A 20,597-nucleotide genomic window follows, 5' to 3' on the forward strand; every position below is an offset into this window, starting at 1 on the left:
AGTGTGTTATATGCGTTGACCACCAGGGGGAATCAGTAACTGAAAAGTATTGGAAGGACTGAAAGAAAATACTAACAGTTAGTGACTGTTGTCAATACATACTAATTGCCCTTATTCCTATTATTGATCATTTATCGATCAAGTTATTACAATGATCATTGCTCAGTTAATTCTGCAACCCAAAGGATGGACACACGATCAACATCAATTTATGCCACTCTCAGGGTGGCCTGCCAACTGCCAACCATGTCCAGCCATTAACATTCCCATGACAACCATCATGATTGGTGCATTTCAGTAATATCATCACATTAAGTACTAAGCATTGAAATAGCTATGTGAAACGTGTGCACGTGTACGGTATGTGTCTGAAACACGGCTCTGCGGGCTCTCTGTGTTCTCTTCTGTGTTGTCTCTTTACATCTCAGCCAGGGATTCATGTCTGTCCGTCTTTAAGGTACGCTGAGTGCCAATATGCTAAATATATCAAAACTTAATAATCAAACAAGCCAAAGTTCCCTTATCCTATATAGATATATGAATAGGAATTTCAAGTATAGACTGGAATGGTCACTTTTAATCTCTTCCAGCGCTGTGGGAAGCTAGGGTCCTTCTGAGTTGGTTGTAATCTGGTTAAAGGGGCGAGGCCTGATTGGGCAGAATACATACAGATGTATTTGGGCTAGTCGATACAAATAATGTTTGGGGCCCAGCAGTATGATTAAAGCTTGGGGGGTGGTGGAGGCAGGGGAGAAAGGATTTCCAATAAACTGGACAGACTAGGAAAAATAACATGGATTTTGTTTGGACACATGCACCAAACATGCGCACACACAGGCATGCACAAGCACACACACACACACACACACACGCACATGCACACACACACACACACACACACACACACACACACACACACACACACACACACACACACACACACACACACACACACACACACACACACGCACACAGCTGTACATATACAAATGCATATACCCTGAGTATAGAAAGATACACATTGTACAGACACTGCTTGCAGCCCCAGGGCATGCTGCCTCACGATCATGCTGTTTGTGTTAGAATGAATGAGGGATGGTGGAAGATGGGGTTAGGTTTCCATTACTCTGGAGGCTGTGGATTCGTGGGGGCGTGGCCGGTCCCGGGGGGGTCCTTCCTCCCTTTTGGTTCTCCCCAACCTTCTCCCTTTCTGTCTGGGGAGGTCTGTCCTCAGCTCTTTTTGCATCACCATCTCACGATGCTTCTAGGTTTCAAAGTGCCACGGGCAAGTTTGACAGAGATAAGTGTGAATATGTACGATTTGACCTTCCAGCTGCTATATAGATTAGTCTACTCTTTGTACAGCGAGAGAGTTTTGGTTTGGTTTCCCGTCTGGGAATAGTGTGATATGTTTTTGTTTCCTATCATGGAGATTGTTGTTAAAATGGACAAATGGCTGAATGAGTGAGCTAGAAAGCTAAACTTTCACAAAAGTGAACGAGTCAGAGGCGGTGTTGGTTTAAAAACCTGATCCTTGTGCAGATGAACATCTTATGAGAAACAGATTTCTGGCTCTGAAGTCTCTCTCATTTTCCCCCGACAGTGACATCATTTATTTTGAATCAATGTGCCACTTACTGCGGTTTGGACAGTTGGCAATCTGTAATTATCTTTGAAGGGGCAATCATGGACACGTTTTGTGCATTTGATTCATAAGGGTTTCCATTTTACTGTCAGCCTGCAGCACTTGGCAATCTTCCATCCTCTTCAAATGCGCAATTATCATGATTTCAAAAGGAACACAAGCTTCACGCGTTTAATCCATATTTTCCGTTGAACAGACTGTGTGTAGACACAAACCATGCCTGAAAAGCATCGAGATGCGGCAGCACACACGCTGAAGTGCCACTGAAGTAATAAGCTCCAGGGCACTGCTGGTATTTCCCCTGTCTATACCCCCCTCCCTCTGGTAATATCTCTCTTCCTCAGCTCCTCTTATCTCTGCTCCTCTATATCTGCTAGTCCATGCTGGCCTGTGTCCTTCACAAGGGGGAGGGAGGGGTTAAACACTAAGCGCATACAGGGAACCCCACTGGCTCCACCCCCATAGTTCTGTGATTGGCTAGAGCTCTTCCCTCTGCCACTGAGTGCCCTCCCCCCATGCCTTGACCCAGTGCAGCTCTCTCTCTCTCTCCCACACACACACGCACACACACACACACACACACACACACACACACACACACACACACACACACACACACACACACACACACACAACAGCCACACACACACACACACACACACACACACACACACACACACACACCCACAACCGTCTTACCGCAGCTCAAACACACAGACACAAACACACAGCCTCAGAGAGGGTGTGACAGAAGGATTAGGTGCCAGTGTGTGTTGTTGTTATTGTTGTTGTTGTTGTTGAATTCACGAGAGCTTGAGGAAACAACAGCCATGGAGTTGAAGTAAGTGCGATGTTTGTCATTTAAAAACATTTGTGTGTGTGTGTGTGGGGGGGGGGGGGGGTGGATTTGTGTGTGTGTGTGTGTGTGTGTGTGTGCACGTGTCATTGTTTCAATGACTACTCTAATTAGTATGTATACAAGCAACACTGGTTGTACTTGGTGCATCCTTTTATGCTGCATCACTCCATCAGGAAAAGTATTTTCCTCTGTAGGGAAATTCTTCTCCCTACTCTTAACATCCAAGTCCATTGAAATTTGAATAGTGTTATTTCATCTGTCCTTTGTTACTAGACCCTTCTACGGGTCGCTGGTGGAACAGCTCATTATTGTTACCATAAATCTTGGTAATAAAACGTAGTGTTTGCTGTCTGCATTTATTACAGCAAAATTCCGCCTAGAATTATAATAACATAGCATAACACCTCATTGAGTTGGATCATGGCTCCTTCTTACATATATATATAACATATATATATATATATACATACATATAATGCTTACTTTACTGTAACATCATGTATTCTTTTTACTCTGGACAGCTTTGTTTTGCTTTTGGTTTCCACTCAACGATTCTTAAGCCACAGTGTAAATATATTTGTGAGGTCAGTATTCTAATATATCTGTTTACATTGGAAGTAGACTTTGATGGAAAACCCACAATAATGTTTACCTTTCACTGGATTCTGCTACGACAGCTGTACTGACGTGCACATCAGGCCTGCAGACTATTCTTAGGTCTAGTGTAAGCATGTGCAAACATAGTTTACTCTCAATTTCTATTTTTTTTTTCCAGAAAGTACAGACGTATGGCTCGATACTCTCTGTGTGACACAGTAATGAATCCAGTGTCTGTGTTCGTAACTTCCTCTAAAGTGTCTGGCTGCTGTAGCTAGGGTTGAGATGACTTGACACTGTGTCTAGTGTTGCCTGGAGATGCAGGGCAGTGGCTATGGTGTTCGTCCCCTGGCCGAAACATAGCCTACCGGGTTTGATTCCCAGTGTCCACAGTCTACCCGTTGGCATCCTTGAGCAAGATGCCCTTACAGTGCCTGCTCCTTACTGACATGTACCTGAATCACTTCACAGTAAGGTACTTAGGACAAAAGTGTCTGCTAAAAAGCTAATATTTACATTTAGCTTATAGCAGAAAACCACCTAGTGCTACACACATTGCTAACAACAGCATATATATATATATATATATATATATATAGTTTGTTATTGGTCATCATATCGAAAAAAGAGTTTTGTATCTTTTTCACTTTTCAAAGTGTGTGTGTGAGTGTGGGGCGGATTTGGGGAGGGGGGGAGGCTGGCCCCTTAGCCTGCATCATCATTTGTCAGGATGACATGACATTTTGTACAGAAAGAGAGGGAGGGAGGGAGAGAGTCGGGGAGAGAGAGAGAGGAAAGGAGAGAGAGAGGGAGGGAGAGAGGGAGGGAGAGAGTTGGAGAGAGAGAGAGTGGGAGAGAGAGAATAGCTGATGTCAGTACTCTAGAAAGCGCTGAGAGGAAGAGAATGGCGGGGGAACCTTGTATTGCGATCTGTCCACCACTATGCCAACATAAACATTACAAAGCATTCACCAGCCTAAACACACACACACACACACACACACACACACACACACACGCACACGCACACGCACACGCACACACACACACACACACACACACAGTAACACTTTTTTCAGTTCATTCTGCGGACAAAAAAGTTATCTTCATCCCAAATAACAAAACGAAACAAACACTAAGCAAAATAGAAACACCATGACAACACAGTCGTACTCCCAGTGTGTCAGTGATTGTGACTCATTGGAGCATCACGTCAGAATGGCTGTTTCATTAGGGCTGCTGCTGTGGGCCCTGTGTAGACAGACTGCTACTGTACGCCTTTACTGTTCAGAGAGTCTGTCGCCTTGTGTTTTAGTGCCACAGGGTTTTCAAAATGTGTATTGATAATGATCGTTTATGTGTTTTGAAGCGGTCCATGAATACCAAACATTGTTTGAGGTTGTCGGCTGTGTTTGTCAAGAAAGCTGACAAACAGGAAATTAGCAAAAAGGAAATAAGCTATTCGATTTTAATTTTTAGTTTTTCACTTGAATTTGGCTGGTTAGCATTATGGCTGTGTTATAAGTGTTACAATGTGTGTCATAATACATATTGTACACTTTACACTTTATGTCCTAAAATTGAACAAATAGCTTAAATAATTGGTCAATGGCCATGTTTCTCCCTCTGCCACTATAGTTACAGTGGTCCAGTAAAGGGATCCCCCCCCGCCCCCCCTCCTCTAGAGTAGAATGCTCTCATCGAGGCCGGGATGAGATCACTGGAACAGCCTTTGAGTTGCCATGGACGACCACCCGCATTGAACTGGGAGGTTCAAATATGTGACCACAGGAACATGAACTCTGTTCCTTTTCGTATTCTGTATGTCGTTAAAATGAATGACATTCAATCATAACCAGATCTTTATAGATGAAAAAACATATTTGGACAAATATTTCACTCAGAACTCACACTTAGTACAGAAAAAAAGTTACAACTCTGAATAGCCTCAGTTTGTATTCAGTGCTTCATACTTACAGCGACGTTTCAGAAATCAGTGGATTTACCTTCGATTCCCTGATCCCCTGCTATCCAATCTGGTCCATATACCTTCCCCCTCTTGCTCTGTGTCATCGCATCAGCCCCTGGGAGTGAACACTGAGTCTGTTTTCACAGACACAACAAGGAGGCACCAAGTGGAACGGGTCCATTGAGATCGTTTAAGTTTAGCGTTTCACTTTGATGCTCTAAAAATAAAGGAGGCGTCTGTATTGATTTGAGCGTGACAAAAATGGTAGAGCGTTAAGCTAAGCTCAATGCGAGTTGAGTCTATTTGCGCTTCATGGTATTCTTTTCAGACTATCCATTTTGTATTGGAACAATCAACAGTAGATTGAGGTATACTGTGTCAAAATCCAAAATAAAAACAATAAAGAGATATTCATACATAGAAATGTATACAAAAAAACAACAACAACCTGATCATCCTAATTCCTATAGCTAGTCTGTTCTCCACTTGTTGGCTTTGATAACCTTGGTTGTGTAGCAACATCTAATGCCAAAATGGAAACCACATCTATATATCCTAAACTGGGTTATGTCATGAAGCAACACCTTGCATACAGCTAAATAACCTACACGCTAAATAGCTGCTCACAGCAGCAGCAATCTATTTCCTCCAACATCCACATGTCCCAGATAGGGTCCATGCCAGGCCAAGCCAGAATCAGCTGCCAGACACACATCATGTCATCTGCGGTCATGTGTCACAACATGCCCCATGTAATCTGTCTGGCTACAGACAGTCACAGCTCTTAACTGGCACCGCTGGCTGGGGAAGAGGGGTACGTTCGATCAGCCAGACACTGCTGCTGCTGTCGTGGAGAAAGGTTACGGCGCGGTCATGTGCACTTGTTGCACGCACATTGCTACATGTTTTCATGGATAAAATAAGCGTCCTTGAGTTATACAGATGCAAACTATCTGTCTCTCTCTCTCTCTCTCTTTCCCCTGTCTCTGTCTCTGTCTCGATTCTCCTGTCTCCCTCTCTGATTCCCTATTTCCCTCCCTGCCTCCCTCCCTGTTAGTCTCTCTCTCTGTCTCCTTGTCTCACTGTCTCTTTCTCTGTTTCATTCTCTCCCTCCCCCTCTCCCACTCTCTCTCTTTCTAAAGCAGTTCAATTTTTTTCTCTGTCCTATGACTCAGCAGACTTTGCCATACACAGAATGCTCTGGTAGGAGTGTAGGCATATTCAGAGAGAGTGTGGGAGCGAGAGAGATAGAGGCAGAGCGCAAGGGAAAGATAGAGTGAGAGAGTGTTTTGACTTCATCCCTATTGGCTGCATGGGGGATCCATGACGACCACACTGCTTCCTATTTGTTGCATCACGGCGGATCGGCCAATACCGCTTCACATACTCACTGTGCCGCACACGCTCAGTGAGTGCTGCAGTGAGAAAGCACTTACTATAGACAGAGAGCAAGCGAGCGAGGCAGGGAGAGAGCAAGAGATGGGAAATAGAGAGAGAGTTTAAAGGAAATGAGAATTAGAAATGCAAAAGGAGGGGAGGGATGAAGAGGGTGATGTCAGGCCAGTTGATTGGCCGAAGGCTAGTTCCAGTCAAATCATCATCCCTCTCCACTTTTCCTTGCATGCACTCTCTCTGTAACACACACACACAAACTCTCCTTTCCGGTGGATTCTTACTGGAGTTAGAGGAGAGCACCATGCAGTGAGTCAATCTGTCGTAGCGTGACTCGTAGATGACCGACGGATGCAGGAGAGAGCCTTCATTGCAAGGTACTGTCTGGTTTACTAGTAGTCATGGTGCTGCTCAGTGTGACTCAGTCGTAAGGTGTGAGGGATGACGGCTGTCATCTTGGTGCTCAGACACACATTGGAGCTGTTGCGACACTTTATTGTTTGGTTGGCTTTTGGCTAGGTCATGTTTACTAAGTAACATGTTGTGTTTACATGTATGGCTGCTTTTTATATCCTCTTTCAAATGTTAGCCAAATGCCACATAGCTCATAGCAAGCTTGGGTGTGATGTCGTTGTTGACTCTGTGATGCTCAGTGATATTCCGAGCAGTAGTGCATACTGCGTAGTGCATGGTCTGGCAGCTCAGCGGGAACGGTGGAGCTCTGCCAGCACTGATGTGGTTATGTAAGCGAGGAGCAGTCTGTGACTGGTGCGTCCTCTCTGCCATCGGGACAGGGCTTCTGTTGTGCTGCTGCAGCTGACTGCAGGATGGACAGCTGTTTAATCCATATTTCCAAATCCCCTGCTTACCTAGCCTAGTCTGGGGGGTGGGGGGGGTTGTTCACTTATTGATGCAATTAGGAGGTTGTTTGTGTCTGTGCACATGCTTTTGTACAGCTGATGTCATCTGTTGTTGTTTTGATTATGTTTGGGGTAATTAAGTAATGATTCCATAGAGCTAACATTGATTTAAAAATATGTTTAAGTGACATAATCATTTATCCAAAATGAAGTTTGCTAAGGTCCTCGTCAGACGTTGCCTCAATTTTGCAGGTTGAGAAAGGAATGAATGAACGAAGGAAGGAAGCAAGGAAGGAAGGAAGGAAAGAAAGAAAGAAAGAAAGAAAGAAAGAAAGAAAGAAAATGTTCAGGACTGACATAAATAATCAGGAAAGAAAGAAATTAAAGCTTTGGTGAGCCTATAAGGTATAAAGGGGGCTTTGAAAGGTCTGTTTCCCTGCATATTGTTCTTTGGTTAATGCGGTATAGAGGTGGCCTTCTTCCTCCCACTAGAACATGAAGCAGAGATCACTGACACACTTTCCCTGTTGACCCACTGCTTTTCTCATCTCAGCTCCACTAATTTAAGACTTATTTGACCCATGGGTGCATTTTAAATTGAGCCGCATGTTATGGACATAGAATCATGACCTAGAGCCATGACAATATGAAGACAAAACAACTACACATTTGATGAAAAGCTGCCCAATGGACCAGAGCGCAGGAAAGAGTGGACGATTCTTTTTAAAATCAGTGGTTTGGCTGCCACAGTAGCTTTAATCCATGTTTTACACAGTGTATGATTATTACAGTCACTTTCTCCAGGACCACTACACTTGTGTTACATGTGACATTAGTTTAGCGCCCATTTCATTGTTGATCCGCAGTAATATCATGGATTTGTTTTAAAGTCGTAAAGGTTGACTTGAATTGTGTGTGTTGTGTTTGATGCTGGAGATACTGGAGCAACCACAAGCGTGTAGGCGTTCACTTCCCCCATTAAATATGAATGGCTGTGAGTGCTCTGTGGTTAGTGCAGACGACTGCTCTTTGATCACACACATCTTTGCATGTGCAGCACTACCTGCACATAAAATACACCCGGCTTTGCAAACTGCCTTCTCCGGTCTCCAAGGTCGTAGCCTTCGCCAAACAGACCTCCGTGCCAGCACAACAACACTGCTATTGTTGTGGTTTTTTCAATGAATAATAACGTTTCAGTTCAAGGAAACACCCTGTTTGCATTCTAGTTTAGCTGATTTCATTAAGTTTTGCTTCGTCTGAGCCTTTACCCCTGTTCTATCTCTCACCACGTTTACAGTTTTCGTCTGTTCCAAGGTTAAAACAAAAGGTGACATATTGTAGTGGTTTATTGTACGAAAAGAGAGTGGTCATGATACTACCAGAGTTGCCTCAAGGTCTCAGGTCCTCATTATAAGTTTGCATTGTCCAGGATGTAAATCAGCTTCCAGGTTTAAGTTTAAGATGGCCTTCGTTGCTGTTTCTATGCAACTTAAGGGTTTCCTATCTCGGTAAGATGAATACATTTGAAGTTGACCTTTTGACCTTTCACCGCCTCCCCCCCCCTCTCTCTCCACACTTGCTCACTGGGTGTTTCGCATCCCGCTGAAGGATAACTTCTGGGTTTGAACCCAGAACCTTTCATACGCCCCGACGACTCCACCTTCCTGCCCCCCTTTGAATCACTTCTCATGTGAGTTTTGGGTGTGTCTCTCTGCAGGGTGCTGGGCCAGAGGAAGGAGCACTCCTATGCCAGAGCATTAGGATGGCCAGTGACGGCTCCACTATTCCCAGCCCTGTGGTGCGCCAGATTGACAAACAGTTCCTGATCTGCAGCATATGTCTGGACCGCTACGAGAACCCCAAGGTCCTGCCCTGCCTGCACACCTTCTGTGAGAGGTAGGTGGATCCGCTATATGGATTAAGTATACTTGCGTCTATGCAGGCGGAATATTTTATATATAGGTCACTACTTTTGGACCCAGGATCCAACATATTTTGTGCAGGAAAATAAGCAATACAATCAAATTATCTTGAGATTGTGAGATGCAGTATACCCATTTTTTGTCTTCAAGCATACTAATGATCAAGTAAATTTTGTACTTAAATACTGCAATTGTTAACTAGCCCTGTGTTGGCGACATTGGGAGATAAAAGGGGTGTCTAAACAGATAAAACTGTACTTTTCTACTGTGAAATATTAAACGAGAACTGGGATGCAACTTCTCAACTAAGCCCAGAGTCATAACTTCCCTCTAAAGTTCAACAAGAGGACGCTCTCCACAGAGACTATATTTCACCTAGTCATTATATTTAATGACTCAGCCCACAGTAATGTAAACGGTAAAACTGTCCCAGGTCGCGATGCTATCACAACATACTGTATATAAAAATCCTTGCAACATGATATTTGATCAGTTTTGTAAACAGCTGTTAGCAGCCGAATCACATATCACTGTTCCAGTTCGTTATCACTCAAAGGCAAAAACAGGCAGCAGCAGTCATAGTGGAGATTGTGTGGAAGCTGCTTCATAAGAGTGTGCGTTATTGTGTCATCCTGTCACAAGCTCTAATATATGCTGTTTGTCTCTGAAAGGACAATGAGATAAGGTTTGTTCCCGTCTCTGCTGTCTCTTCTGTCTGAATTCTGATTACAGACACAAGCAACTGATTGTGATTATTCAGTTGCCAAGGCCATATGTACAAAGTCAAACTGAAATTGTGCATTTATTTACCATAATAACTACAAAAATGTAGGTCCATACATACATCTGTGATTTGTGTGCATTAGTCTGTGCCCCACATAAGATTTTTGTATTTAAATGTATTTGAAAACACCTTTCTCTTCAACAGCTCCTAGAAGTTGTGGTTGTGTTTAAGTGTTTATTGAGTGACCTTGCAGTATGCAGGAGTCATTTACAAGCATTGCCGTGGCAACACATTGTTTCATTTCTCCACCAGCCATTCTATCTACACCTGCCAAGTTTACCGTCTCTAGCATTGCAGGGAAAAAGACCTACAAACGCTCCAGGATAATCCTCTCCTATCCATGTCTCCCCTGGTCACCCCCTGCTCTCCCCCTGATCTCTCCCCCCCCCCCCCACCCCCTCCCACTCTCCCCCCCCGCCCCCTGCCTCCCAGGTGCCTGCAGAACTACATCCCCGTGCACAGCCTGACCCTGTCCTGCCCCGTGTGCCGGCAGACCTCCATCCTGCCGGAGAAGGGTGTGTCGGCGCTGCAGGGCAACTTCTTCATCACCAACCTGATGGACGTGCTGCAGAGGCCCCGGGACGCCTGCAGCCCCGAGGCCCCCGCGCCCCACCTCAGACCAGCCGCCGTGGGGGCCACAGGCCAGCTGCTGTCCTGCCCCAACCATGGAGGAAATGTATGGAGGCTAACTCTCTCTCGCTCTCTCTCTCTCCCTCTCTCTCCTTTGTCTCTGTGTCTGTCTCTGGATTTCTCTCTCTCTCTCTCTCTCTCTCTCTCTCTCTCTCTCCATCTCTCTCTCTCTTTAACTCTCTTTCTGTCTTTCTCTCAATCTCCATCCTTTTCCATATCTCTCTGTCTGGCTCTCTTTCGCTTTCTACAAGTCTCTCCTTAAGGATGTGTGTGTGTGTGTGTGTGTGTGTGTGTGTGTCCCTCTCTCTTTCTCCCTCTCCATCTTTTCTCTGTCTCCCTCTCTCGTTTGTTGACAGCCTATTTTATGTCTTTATCGATCCTTCTCTCTCTCCTTTTTCTTTTCTTTGCACATCCTGTGCATTCCGGGAAGATGCACAGAAGTGTCTTTTAGCTGAAGCGTTCATCAAAGTGTACTCTGTTTCCAAATGTGATCGGTCGAATGAACACACACACACACACACACATACACACACAGAATCCCTGACACACACACACAAACATCAATGAATAGTCCCAACAATGGGTGTGAGACCAAGCTCCTGTCTCCCTGCATGTTCTCTCCTCCAGATGATGGAGTTCTACTGCCCGTCGTGTGAGACGGCCATGTGTGAGGAGTGTGCCAGCGGGGGGCATGCCGAGCACCCCACCGTGCCCCTGAAGGACGTGGTGGAGCAGCACAAGGCCTCGCTGCAGGACCAGCTGGACTCCGTGAAGAAGAGGTGAGACCAGGGGGGGAAACCGGGTTCAGAGCGGAGCGTGCATGGGGTCTGGAAGTCTCAGGATCAGTCCCTGAGTTGATGTTTGGATAAGGAAAGCAGAGGTGGTTTTATAAGCTTTTATGGGCTGGTCATGATGACCCTGATCGCGTGTGTACAACATGGAATTACCTGTGAAACTGCACCTGATGCACAACACTCCAGGAATCATACAAATCTTCATATTCTCATGTCACCTATGTTGACCTTAATGTGAAAAGAATTCCATAATCCTCTCTTCTCTTCTCGTCTATTTTCGGTACCATAACACTGTGCAGTGCTTAATCCTCCCACTCTCGCTCTCTCTCTCTCTCTCTCTCTCTCTCTCTCTCTCTCGCTCTCTCTCTCTCTCTATCCCTCTTTGTCTTTCTCTCCCCCTCCCTTTCTCTCTCTCTCTCCCAGCCTGCCAGAGATCGACTCGGCCCTGCTGATGCTGACTGAGATCCTGCAGAAACTGACCAATCAGAAGAGCTCCATCGAGGATGACATCCACAACACCTTTGACGACCTGCAGAAGACCCTCAACGTGCGCAAGAGTGTCCTCCTCATGGAGCTGGAGGTGAACTTTGGTCTGAAGCAGAAGGTGAGACATGGACAGAGTACTAAGTACAGGAACGACCTGAGTGTTCAAATCAGCCCAGGAGGAATCTCCCTAGCCTTTATATAGGTTGTATCTCAGCATGGAAATAATAATAATTACTGTTATTAGTAAGTACTTCCTCAATGACCTGTATTCACTGTAAGTATGTTTGGATAAAGGCGTCTCCTAATAATAACTTATTGCTCATGAGTAGATGGATTGTAAATATCATTAAAGACAGACCTCACCATCATGGTGCCTCCATCAGCGACAACAAAATAGTGAACTCAGGAAGTCGCAATATGCCATATGTCACAGATTTAGTGGTTCTTGCTTTGGTTTACACTTAGAGATGCAGAGACAGCAGTTTGCCTGATAGCAGGAGTAAATAAATCATGAATCTGGGCGGGGCCCGAGGAGGTAGAGGAGGAGGAGGAGGAAGAAGGGGTGGGGGTGGGGGTGGGGGCAGACAGACAGGAAGCTTAGTGCGGAGAACCAATCGCTCAGCCCCGCGCTATGGGAACCCAACCCGCCCCCCCCCTCCCAGGAGACCTCATGATCACATGGTCTACTAATGATTTACCCTTCACTGGCCTAGACTCACTCACACACACGCGCTCGCACACTCTCGCTGTCAGTGGGCTTCAATGGAGGCTTGTCAGGGAGCCGGCTCAGCCTTATCTGTATGATTATCATCATCATTATCTTCTTCTTCCTCTGGACTTTGTCAGTCAGTGCAGCCGAAAAGGACGGCAGGATCCAGATGGAGCTACAGACTGAAGGGTTTGATTTATACAGATTTATACATTTATACCAGATAATCAGGCTTCTGGCCTTCAGGGTGTGTCGCGCACACGGAGGCTAGATTTGTTTTACAGTAGTCACGGCGTCCTCCTCCTCCTCATCTGGAAACCGCCCAACTGTACACAGCCTGTCGTTTGCTATCGTTTGCTTTTTATCAGCAAACAGCTGCTACAGTTGTTACTGGAGGTGTCAAGGCAAACGTGAAGAGGTGCGGGAGAGGGTTCGAAGTTAGAAAGGGAGGTTAAGGCATCGCAGAAGGATGGCCTCTCTGGTCAGGGAAGAGGAAGAGGAGTGTGACAGCGAGATGAAGGTGAGTCGGTGCTGTGCTGTGAGGATGATGTCATGGGGGGTGTGGTGAGCTCAGCACTCAGCTATGCTGGAGGAGCATTGGTCCTTGGAAGGGAACACATGTGCTTTCTCTGTTGAAATGGCTGCGTTTTAATTCATTTAAGTATTTTTGTCAGCGATTCTAAAACGGCCGTACACTGCCCTGTGGATGTGGGTCTGAGGTCATGGCATAACAGAGAGGCTTTGATGCTTTGAAATAATATTGAGTTATGAATTCAGTGTTGAATTTAAAAGTCCTTGTTTTTCGTCATTAAAGCTGTGATGGTGGCCTTTTATATAAATTGTCACATAAGTGTAAGCCGTTTTTTTAATCTGTGTCATTACCTAAATAGATTCAAAGATTTTGCACTGACAATAAGTATACACGCTACGTGTCATTGTGTTAATATATGTGTATATATTTTTATATATAAACACACAACCACATGCACACACGCACACATCGTTAGCTCTATAACAGCTTTGTTTGTTTAGTGCAGTTCATGCAAGGCAAAAGAGCACAGGAAAGTCCCCAACACACTGCCGACACGAAACACTGTACAAACACACGGAAAAAGAACAGCTCTTGGAAAAAAACAACAAAGCACCAAAAGCCCAAGTCTGACCGCGCGTGAACGTTGTCCCGTGGTGTCCCCTCTCCAGGTTCTCCAGGCCCAGCTGGACACGCTGATGCAGGGCCAGGAGGGCATCCACAGCAGCTGCAACTTCACCGAGCAGGCCCTGAGCCACGGCAGCGAGGCCGAAGTGCTGCTGGTCCACAAGCAGATGAGCGAGCGCCTGGCCGGCCTGGCCCACCGGGAGCTGCCCCTGCGGCCCGCCGAGAACCACCAGCTGGACTTCAAGGCCGAGACGGACGGCCTGCGCAAGTCCATCCACAACCTGGGCAGCATCGCCACCACCAGCGCCGTGGCCTCCCAGACGGTGGCCACGGGCGAGGGGCTGCGGCAGTGCGCCGTGGGCGTGGCCACCTCCATCACCGTCACCACCAAGGACAAGGACGGCGAGCTCTGCAAGACGGGCAACGCCACCCTGGCCGCCGACGTCAGTGCCGCGGCGGTGACGCCGGGGGACGGCGGCGGCGTGGAAGCGGGCGAGATCGTGGACAATAAGAACGGCACGTACGAGTATTCCTACCGGGCGTCCAAGGAGGGCAGCCTGACGCTGTCGCTGCGCCTGTACGACCAGCACATCAAGGGGAGCCCCTTCAAGATCAAGGCGGTGAAGGCCATAGACATCTCGCCCTCGTCGGAGGGGGCCAAGAGCCGGCTCAAGTCCCCCGGCAGCGGGCACGTCAAGCAGAAGGCCATCAAGAGGCCGGCCAGCATGTACAGCACGGGCAAGAGGAAAGAGAACCCCATCGAGGACGACCTCATCTACAGGATCGGTAGCTCCCACTTTAGGCTCCTTCGTTGACTTTCGACCGTGTCTGGGTTTAAGATAAATAATCTGTTTAATGCACGAAAGGCCCAACATGGTCACCGCCGTCCCGACTCTCTGTTGACACAATGGCAACTGACGTGACTCTGTGGGAGAATCGGTCTCTTTAGTCGGGCTAAAGTAGTGTGTAGCGAACAGCGCCCTCCTGAGGTGGTTTTGGCAATGGTCTTGTACAACCGTTCCCGCCTGTTCAGAAGGAGAAAACGTCTCCATTTGGATTACCTTCAAACTGGTGACTTTGTAATCTTAGATAATCTTAGATAATCGGAGGACTGATGTTAAACAGTCTGTTTCTTTCAATGCGTCCGTTACTTTGGTTATATAATTACTGATTCCTTCATAACATCCACACACGGCCCTAAAGCAACCCAGGAAGTTCTGCTCTCGGAATCCCGGTCGGTCTGTGGAGAACCATGGAGGGATTATAATGAGTCCAGCTCCGGTGCAGAGGGCATGAGGTGGAGAGGAAGTGACCAGAAAAGCACTCATATAGCCAACCGCTCAAAGCTGCGGCTCAATTCTATTATTATCTATTTTTCGATTATCTTCAGATAGTTTCAAGTCATTATCATAAGTGATGGCTGCAGTGAAAAGGAGGAAATTAGTATCTGGGAGAAAAAAAGTCTTTGTGGTTTGATACGGATGGAGTCCCCTAGTGAGAGACTAGCCGACCGTCCTCAGCTCCCACTGGCAGGCGGTGAGTCACTGTTGTGCTTCCTGTCCTCCAGGTACCAAAGGGAGGAACAAGGGGGAGTTCACTAATCTACAGGGAGTCACCGCCTCGTCGCAGGGGAAGGTTCTCATCGCAGACAGCAACAACCAGTGTGTACAGGTAAACACGGCAGCCCCTCTCGTAAAGCGATGGCTCTCTGGGCTCAAAAATCCAATGCTTACCGGCACCTAGAACAGACCCGTGTCATATCCACGGACGTGTACCGTGTAGAACCTCAGAGTAAACAAGAGGTTTTTCCACCCTTCTCTATCTCCAGATGTGTTGGCAGGTTGAGGCTTTTGTTATTCCTTTATTATCCTATTTCAGATTTATCTTACGATGGCCAGTTTGAAAGCTGTATTTGGGATTGGATGTTAAAGATAGTATCTTGATTAAAGAAAACTCTGCCCCAGATTTTCTCTAACGATGGGCAGTGTAAACTTTGTTTTGGGATTGCTTGGTTTAGATTGTCTGCTGTTTCTCCCTGTGTGTCCTACATCTTCTCTTAACAAGGGCCAGAGTACACTCTGCTTTGGGATGGCACGTTATAGATTGTCTGTTGTCTGCTGTCTGTCCCTGCCTGTCCCAGATCTTCTCTAACGACGGGCAGTTTAAGAGCCGCTTTGGCATCCGGGGGCGGACCCCCGGCCAGATGCAGCGGCCGACGGGCGTGGCCGTGCATCCCAACGGAGACATCATCGTCGCTGACTATGACAACAAGTGGGTCAGCATCTTCTCCAGCGAGGGGAAATTTAAGGTGAGCAGAGCAGGCCTGCCAATCAGTGTTATATTAGGATACCAAGCTAGCATCTAGGTCGATATACGCTCAGAGCAGAATGATGAAGGAGGCTTAACTAGGGAAATCCTGAATACCTTACCAAGTTTTATTTATTAAGTTGTCTCTATACCAATAGAGCAAATTCAACTTTGGATGTCAACAGTAAAGATCACTTTGATATAAGATCTTTCTTATCTTTCTTCAAGCGGTGTGACCAAATCAATTTAAACTTAAAAAGTAATATTTACTACTAAATCCAGTCACTATAACCATATAAAAAGACCAACATCTTACCCTAATCAAACTCATGATCATGACAACAACCCAGTTCCATTGGACCGGTCAAACCTCTTCTTCTTCTTCCTCCCCCCAGACTAAGCTGGGCTCAGGGAAGCTGATGGGTCCTAAGGGCGTGTCAGCAGACAGGAACGGACACATCATCGTGGTGGACAACAAGGCCTGCTGCGTATTCATCTTCCAGCCCACCGGAAAGCTGGTGACCAAGTTCGGCGCCCGTGGCAACGGAGACAAACAATTTGCAGGTACATGCGTTGCGCAATTGACTGTGGTCTCAGATCATTCGGTGTAGCTGCACGTGTAAATCGGCCCAGTATGACCATACCAGGGGTAGGATAGTCTGGTATCTATGCTGTTGGACTCCCAGATGAAAGGTTCTGGGTTCAATGCCAAATTCTGCAATATACCCTTACCCTACCTAGTCATTAATGAATAAAATACCAATTAAAGGTGTACTAAATTACTATGGTAAGGTGCTTTGGATATTCAATACTGTGCTAGACTCACTATTATGGTCAAATATTAATCTTAATCACACATTTTTATAATTGAGTCTTAATTGTGTTGATATTTTCCTCACAGGTCCCCACTTTGCTGCTGTCAACCACAACAATGAAATCATCGTAACAGATTTTCATAACCACTCTGTGAAGGTGAGTTTGAGATTATACTGAGGTTCCGAACAGATGTTCTGTGTAATCTCATCACAAAACCAATCTACTGTATTTTTCCTATCTTAAATTCACCATTGTACTCTTTAATATGTTTTTGAAAATGTTAAAGATTTTTTTTTGTTTTGGTATTTAAATAAATAAAATCTTGGGGTGGAAAACAACAAGGTGTTCAACTCGGAGGGAGAGTTCTTGCTGAAGTTTGGCTCTAACGGCGAGGGGAACGGCCAGTTCAACGCCCCCACCGGCGTGGCGGTGGACGTTAACGGGAACATCATCGTGGCCGACTGGGGAAACAGCCGCATTCAGGTACGCGGGGGTCAAAGGTTTATTTTGTTTCCTCTACCCAACAGTTTGAAGTGGACGAATTGGATTGGTCAAGTTTAAGACAAAACACACTGTACTGTACAGTATTATACTAAATTCATTGTTTATGGATTATAAAGATTTTCACAGGCTCTCTTTTTTGCTCCCTAACTCTCGCTCTCTCTCTCTCTCTTTCTCTCTCTCTCTCTCTCTCTCTCTCTCCATCCCTCACCCTCTCTCTCTCTCTCTCTCTCTCTCTCCATCCCTCACCCTCTCTCTCTCTCTCCTTCTGTTTCCCTCCAACTCTCTCTCTCAAGATATTCTTTGTATGCAGGGAAAATGTACGTTTACATCGGCAACACAAAATGTAAAATAAGATATCAAGAAACCTCTCCCCATGTCCCCGTCTCCCTGCCAGGTGTTTGACGGCAGCGGGTCCTTCCTCTCCTACATCAACACGTCTGCGGACCCCCTGTACGGCCCCCAGGGCCTGGCCCTCACCTCCGACGGACACGTGGTGGTGGCTGACTCTGGGAACCACTGCTTCAAGGTCTACCGCTACCTGCAGTAGCCCCCCCCTGCCACGACAGTCTGCTTCAAGGTCTACCGCTCCCTGCAGTAGCCCCCCCCTGCCACGACAGTCTGCTTCAAGGTCTCCCGCCCCCTGCAGTAGCCCCCTGCCACGACCATACCCACCACCGCACCTCCACCACCCCATGCCCCGCCACGACCGTACCCACCACCGCGGCAACACCTCTATCAACCCCACCCCAGCCAACCCCACCGCCCCATCACGACCGTACCGACCGCCCCAAATCCACAGCCCCCCACCTCCACCAACCCCTCCGCCCCAGCCAGGACCATCCCCACTCCCGCCACCTCCACCATCAACTCAGAGGGGGAGGGGAAATCCACAGCATTAAAAGCACATTATAAGAAATACTTAATAATGTTGCAGAATAAACACTCTACTTATAAACATGCACAGATAAAGACACATATATGCAAAGGAATACACAAACCCACACACACCTTTGGAGCAATGACTGGATCTGTACTCCTCCACCTGCGTATCTTTGAACCACGCCATCATTGTGCATCTGTCTGACTGTCTGCTAGGCCTTCAACACACCCGACACATCTGACCACTGAACCCTGACCCCCGACGAAGGCAAAAATGAAGTGAGGACTATGATTATCATCTTCTCAGAGTTTACCGTGTGAATGTGCTATTCAAGACCACTCTTCCCTTATTTCTCTCTCTGAGATGCTTCCCAACCATTGCAACAATCCTGCTAAACAAATTGTCATTTAAAATTAATTGTTTTTGGTCTCATATGATTAACTGTGATAAATCACTTAATGTAAATACTGGAAGTAAAACTGGACTAATTTGAGATTATCTTTGATGACCACTTGCTGAATGTGATTGTATTGAGTGGAAGGTGGTGATTATTAATTGGTAATTATTGTCAGAGTGAAAATTAATGATAATAATAATACAACAACATGTGGTAATAATTTTCTCCCCATGTTGTTGTCAATGTAATTTAGTGTATATTTATAGTTCTGTCATCTCACACACCTTGCCTGTTTAGTATAACTCAATTGTATGAAATTCAACACACACAGGGTACTTTTTCCAAGCATGAGACATTTCTCTGCATGGTTTGTTCAACTATAAACATCACCACACAAACCAATGCCCAGAACATAGCAATCTGTTACGGATTACAGCATTCATAAATAAGCTAAAGCCTACTTAGATAATTACATTTTGGTTGTTATTCAGTGTGAAACCACACTTTTAAATACCGTGACCTGGTCTAACGTGCGTGTCTGTGAGTCGATGCATGTTTTCTGCAGTCTGTTAACACAACTCACAAGTTCACAGCTAAACTCAATGCTAACTGTCCACTCTTCGTGCCAGTTTCCATTCTGCTACTTTGTTGAGGTGGTAATGAATACAGGCCAGTGATAATAATTAATTATATACTAAATTACCCGTAACTACTTGGAATCATATTTTGTCGTTTTTTTTTCACTGTTCACTAGGATGACATACAATTTGTATATTAAAAAGGATATAAACAAGGAATATCCATTTCACAAGGGAGATATTAGCTTAGTATGTTTCTAACTTCAATTAGAATGTGTGTTAGTTTGTATAGGTAATCCATTTTGTACAGAATCCTAAGTTATTTTTTTGTATTATTTGTGATGCCAAATGAAAATAAAGTGCCCATTGAAAGATTTCAGAGTATGCGTTTAACCTTATGTTTTAAAGCTATTATTGCTATGTTGCAGTTGGAAAATCACCAGGAGTGAGTGATCTTGCGGGTAACAGCCAGTAGAGGGCGTCAGAATTATCCTAAATCCCAAAGAATGCACTGAACAACGTATGGTGGCCTTCTGTGGTAATGCATTCATGCCAGATATTACCAGCGCAGAGATTATCAGATCCGTATAACTATGCTATTGGACGTGTACCACCAGTAGATACCTGTCTGCTTTATCTTACAGACTTCATCAGGAAAGAGGTGGATAAGGGGAACTTTTGTGGCATGGTGTTAATAGACCTTCAAAAGGCATTTAATATCCTCTTGAACAAACTTAAAGCCCTGGGTTTTTCTGGTACATCTCTCCAGTGGGTGAGGTCATACCTGGTTGGAAGAGAACAGGTGGTGGATGTGGAAGGGACCTTGTCCTCACCATTTAAATTAACATGTGGAGTTCCCCAGGGGAGTATTTTAGGTCCTCTTCTTTTTGCTATATGTGAATGATATGCCGTCAGCCATAGACTGCAATCTGTTTTTATTTGCAGACGACTCTGCCATTCTAGTCTCTCATAAAGAGAAATCAGAAGTAGAAAGGCTGCTCAGTGTAGAACTCCTTAACCTCAGTTCTTGGCTGACAGATAACGGCCAAGGAAGTTGTCACTTACTTAGGCTGTATATTAGACAACAAACTATCAGGGGAATTTATGGCCCAAAGAGTCATCTCAAAGGTGAGCCAAAGGACTAAGTTCCTGGCAAGAATATCCAGCCTCTTAGATAGTAACACCATGAAAACCCTGGCCGATGCCCTAGTTCAATGCCATCTTGACTATGTATCTATGACTCATCTATGACTATGACTGTACATCTTGGTACACTGGCACTACTAAAGGCCTAAAAGACAAACTACAG

The 20,597-nt window shown here is 45.7% G+C and overlaps 1 protein-coding gene across 1 annotated transcript; it reads left to right on the forward strand.

The window, feature by feature from the left end:
- The first annotated feature begins 2,285 nt into the window (after positions 1–2,285).
- trim2a (tripartite motif containing 2a) lies at positions 2,286–19,656 on the forward strand. The gene is made up of 12 exons (XM_084465881.1): positions 2,286–2,486; positions 9,043–9,221; positions 10,464–10,707; positions 11,289–11,440; positions 11,879–12,059; positions 13,851–14,592; positions 15,374–15,477; positions 15,947–16,114; positions 16,509–16,677; positions 17,015–17,085; positions 17,272–17,412; positions 17,828–19,656. The coding sequence occupies exons 2-12, from the start codon at positions 9,088–9,090 to the stop codon at positions 17,978–17,980; spliced, it is 2,259 nt and encodes a 752-aa protein (XP_084322007.1). The 5' UTR covers positions 2,286–2,486; positions 9,043–9,087; the 3' UTR covers positions 17,981–19,656.
- The last annotated feature ends 941 nt before the right edge of the window (positions 19,657–20,597 follow it).

This window comes from Micromesistius poutassou, assembly GCF_964030765.1.
Source record: "Micromesistius poutassou genome assembly, chromosome: 3".
NCBI classification, from domain to species: Eukaryota; Metazoa; Chordata; class Actinopteri; order Gadiformes; family Gadidae; genus Micromesistius; species Micromesistius poutassou.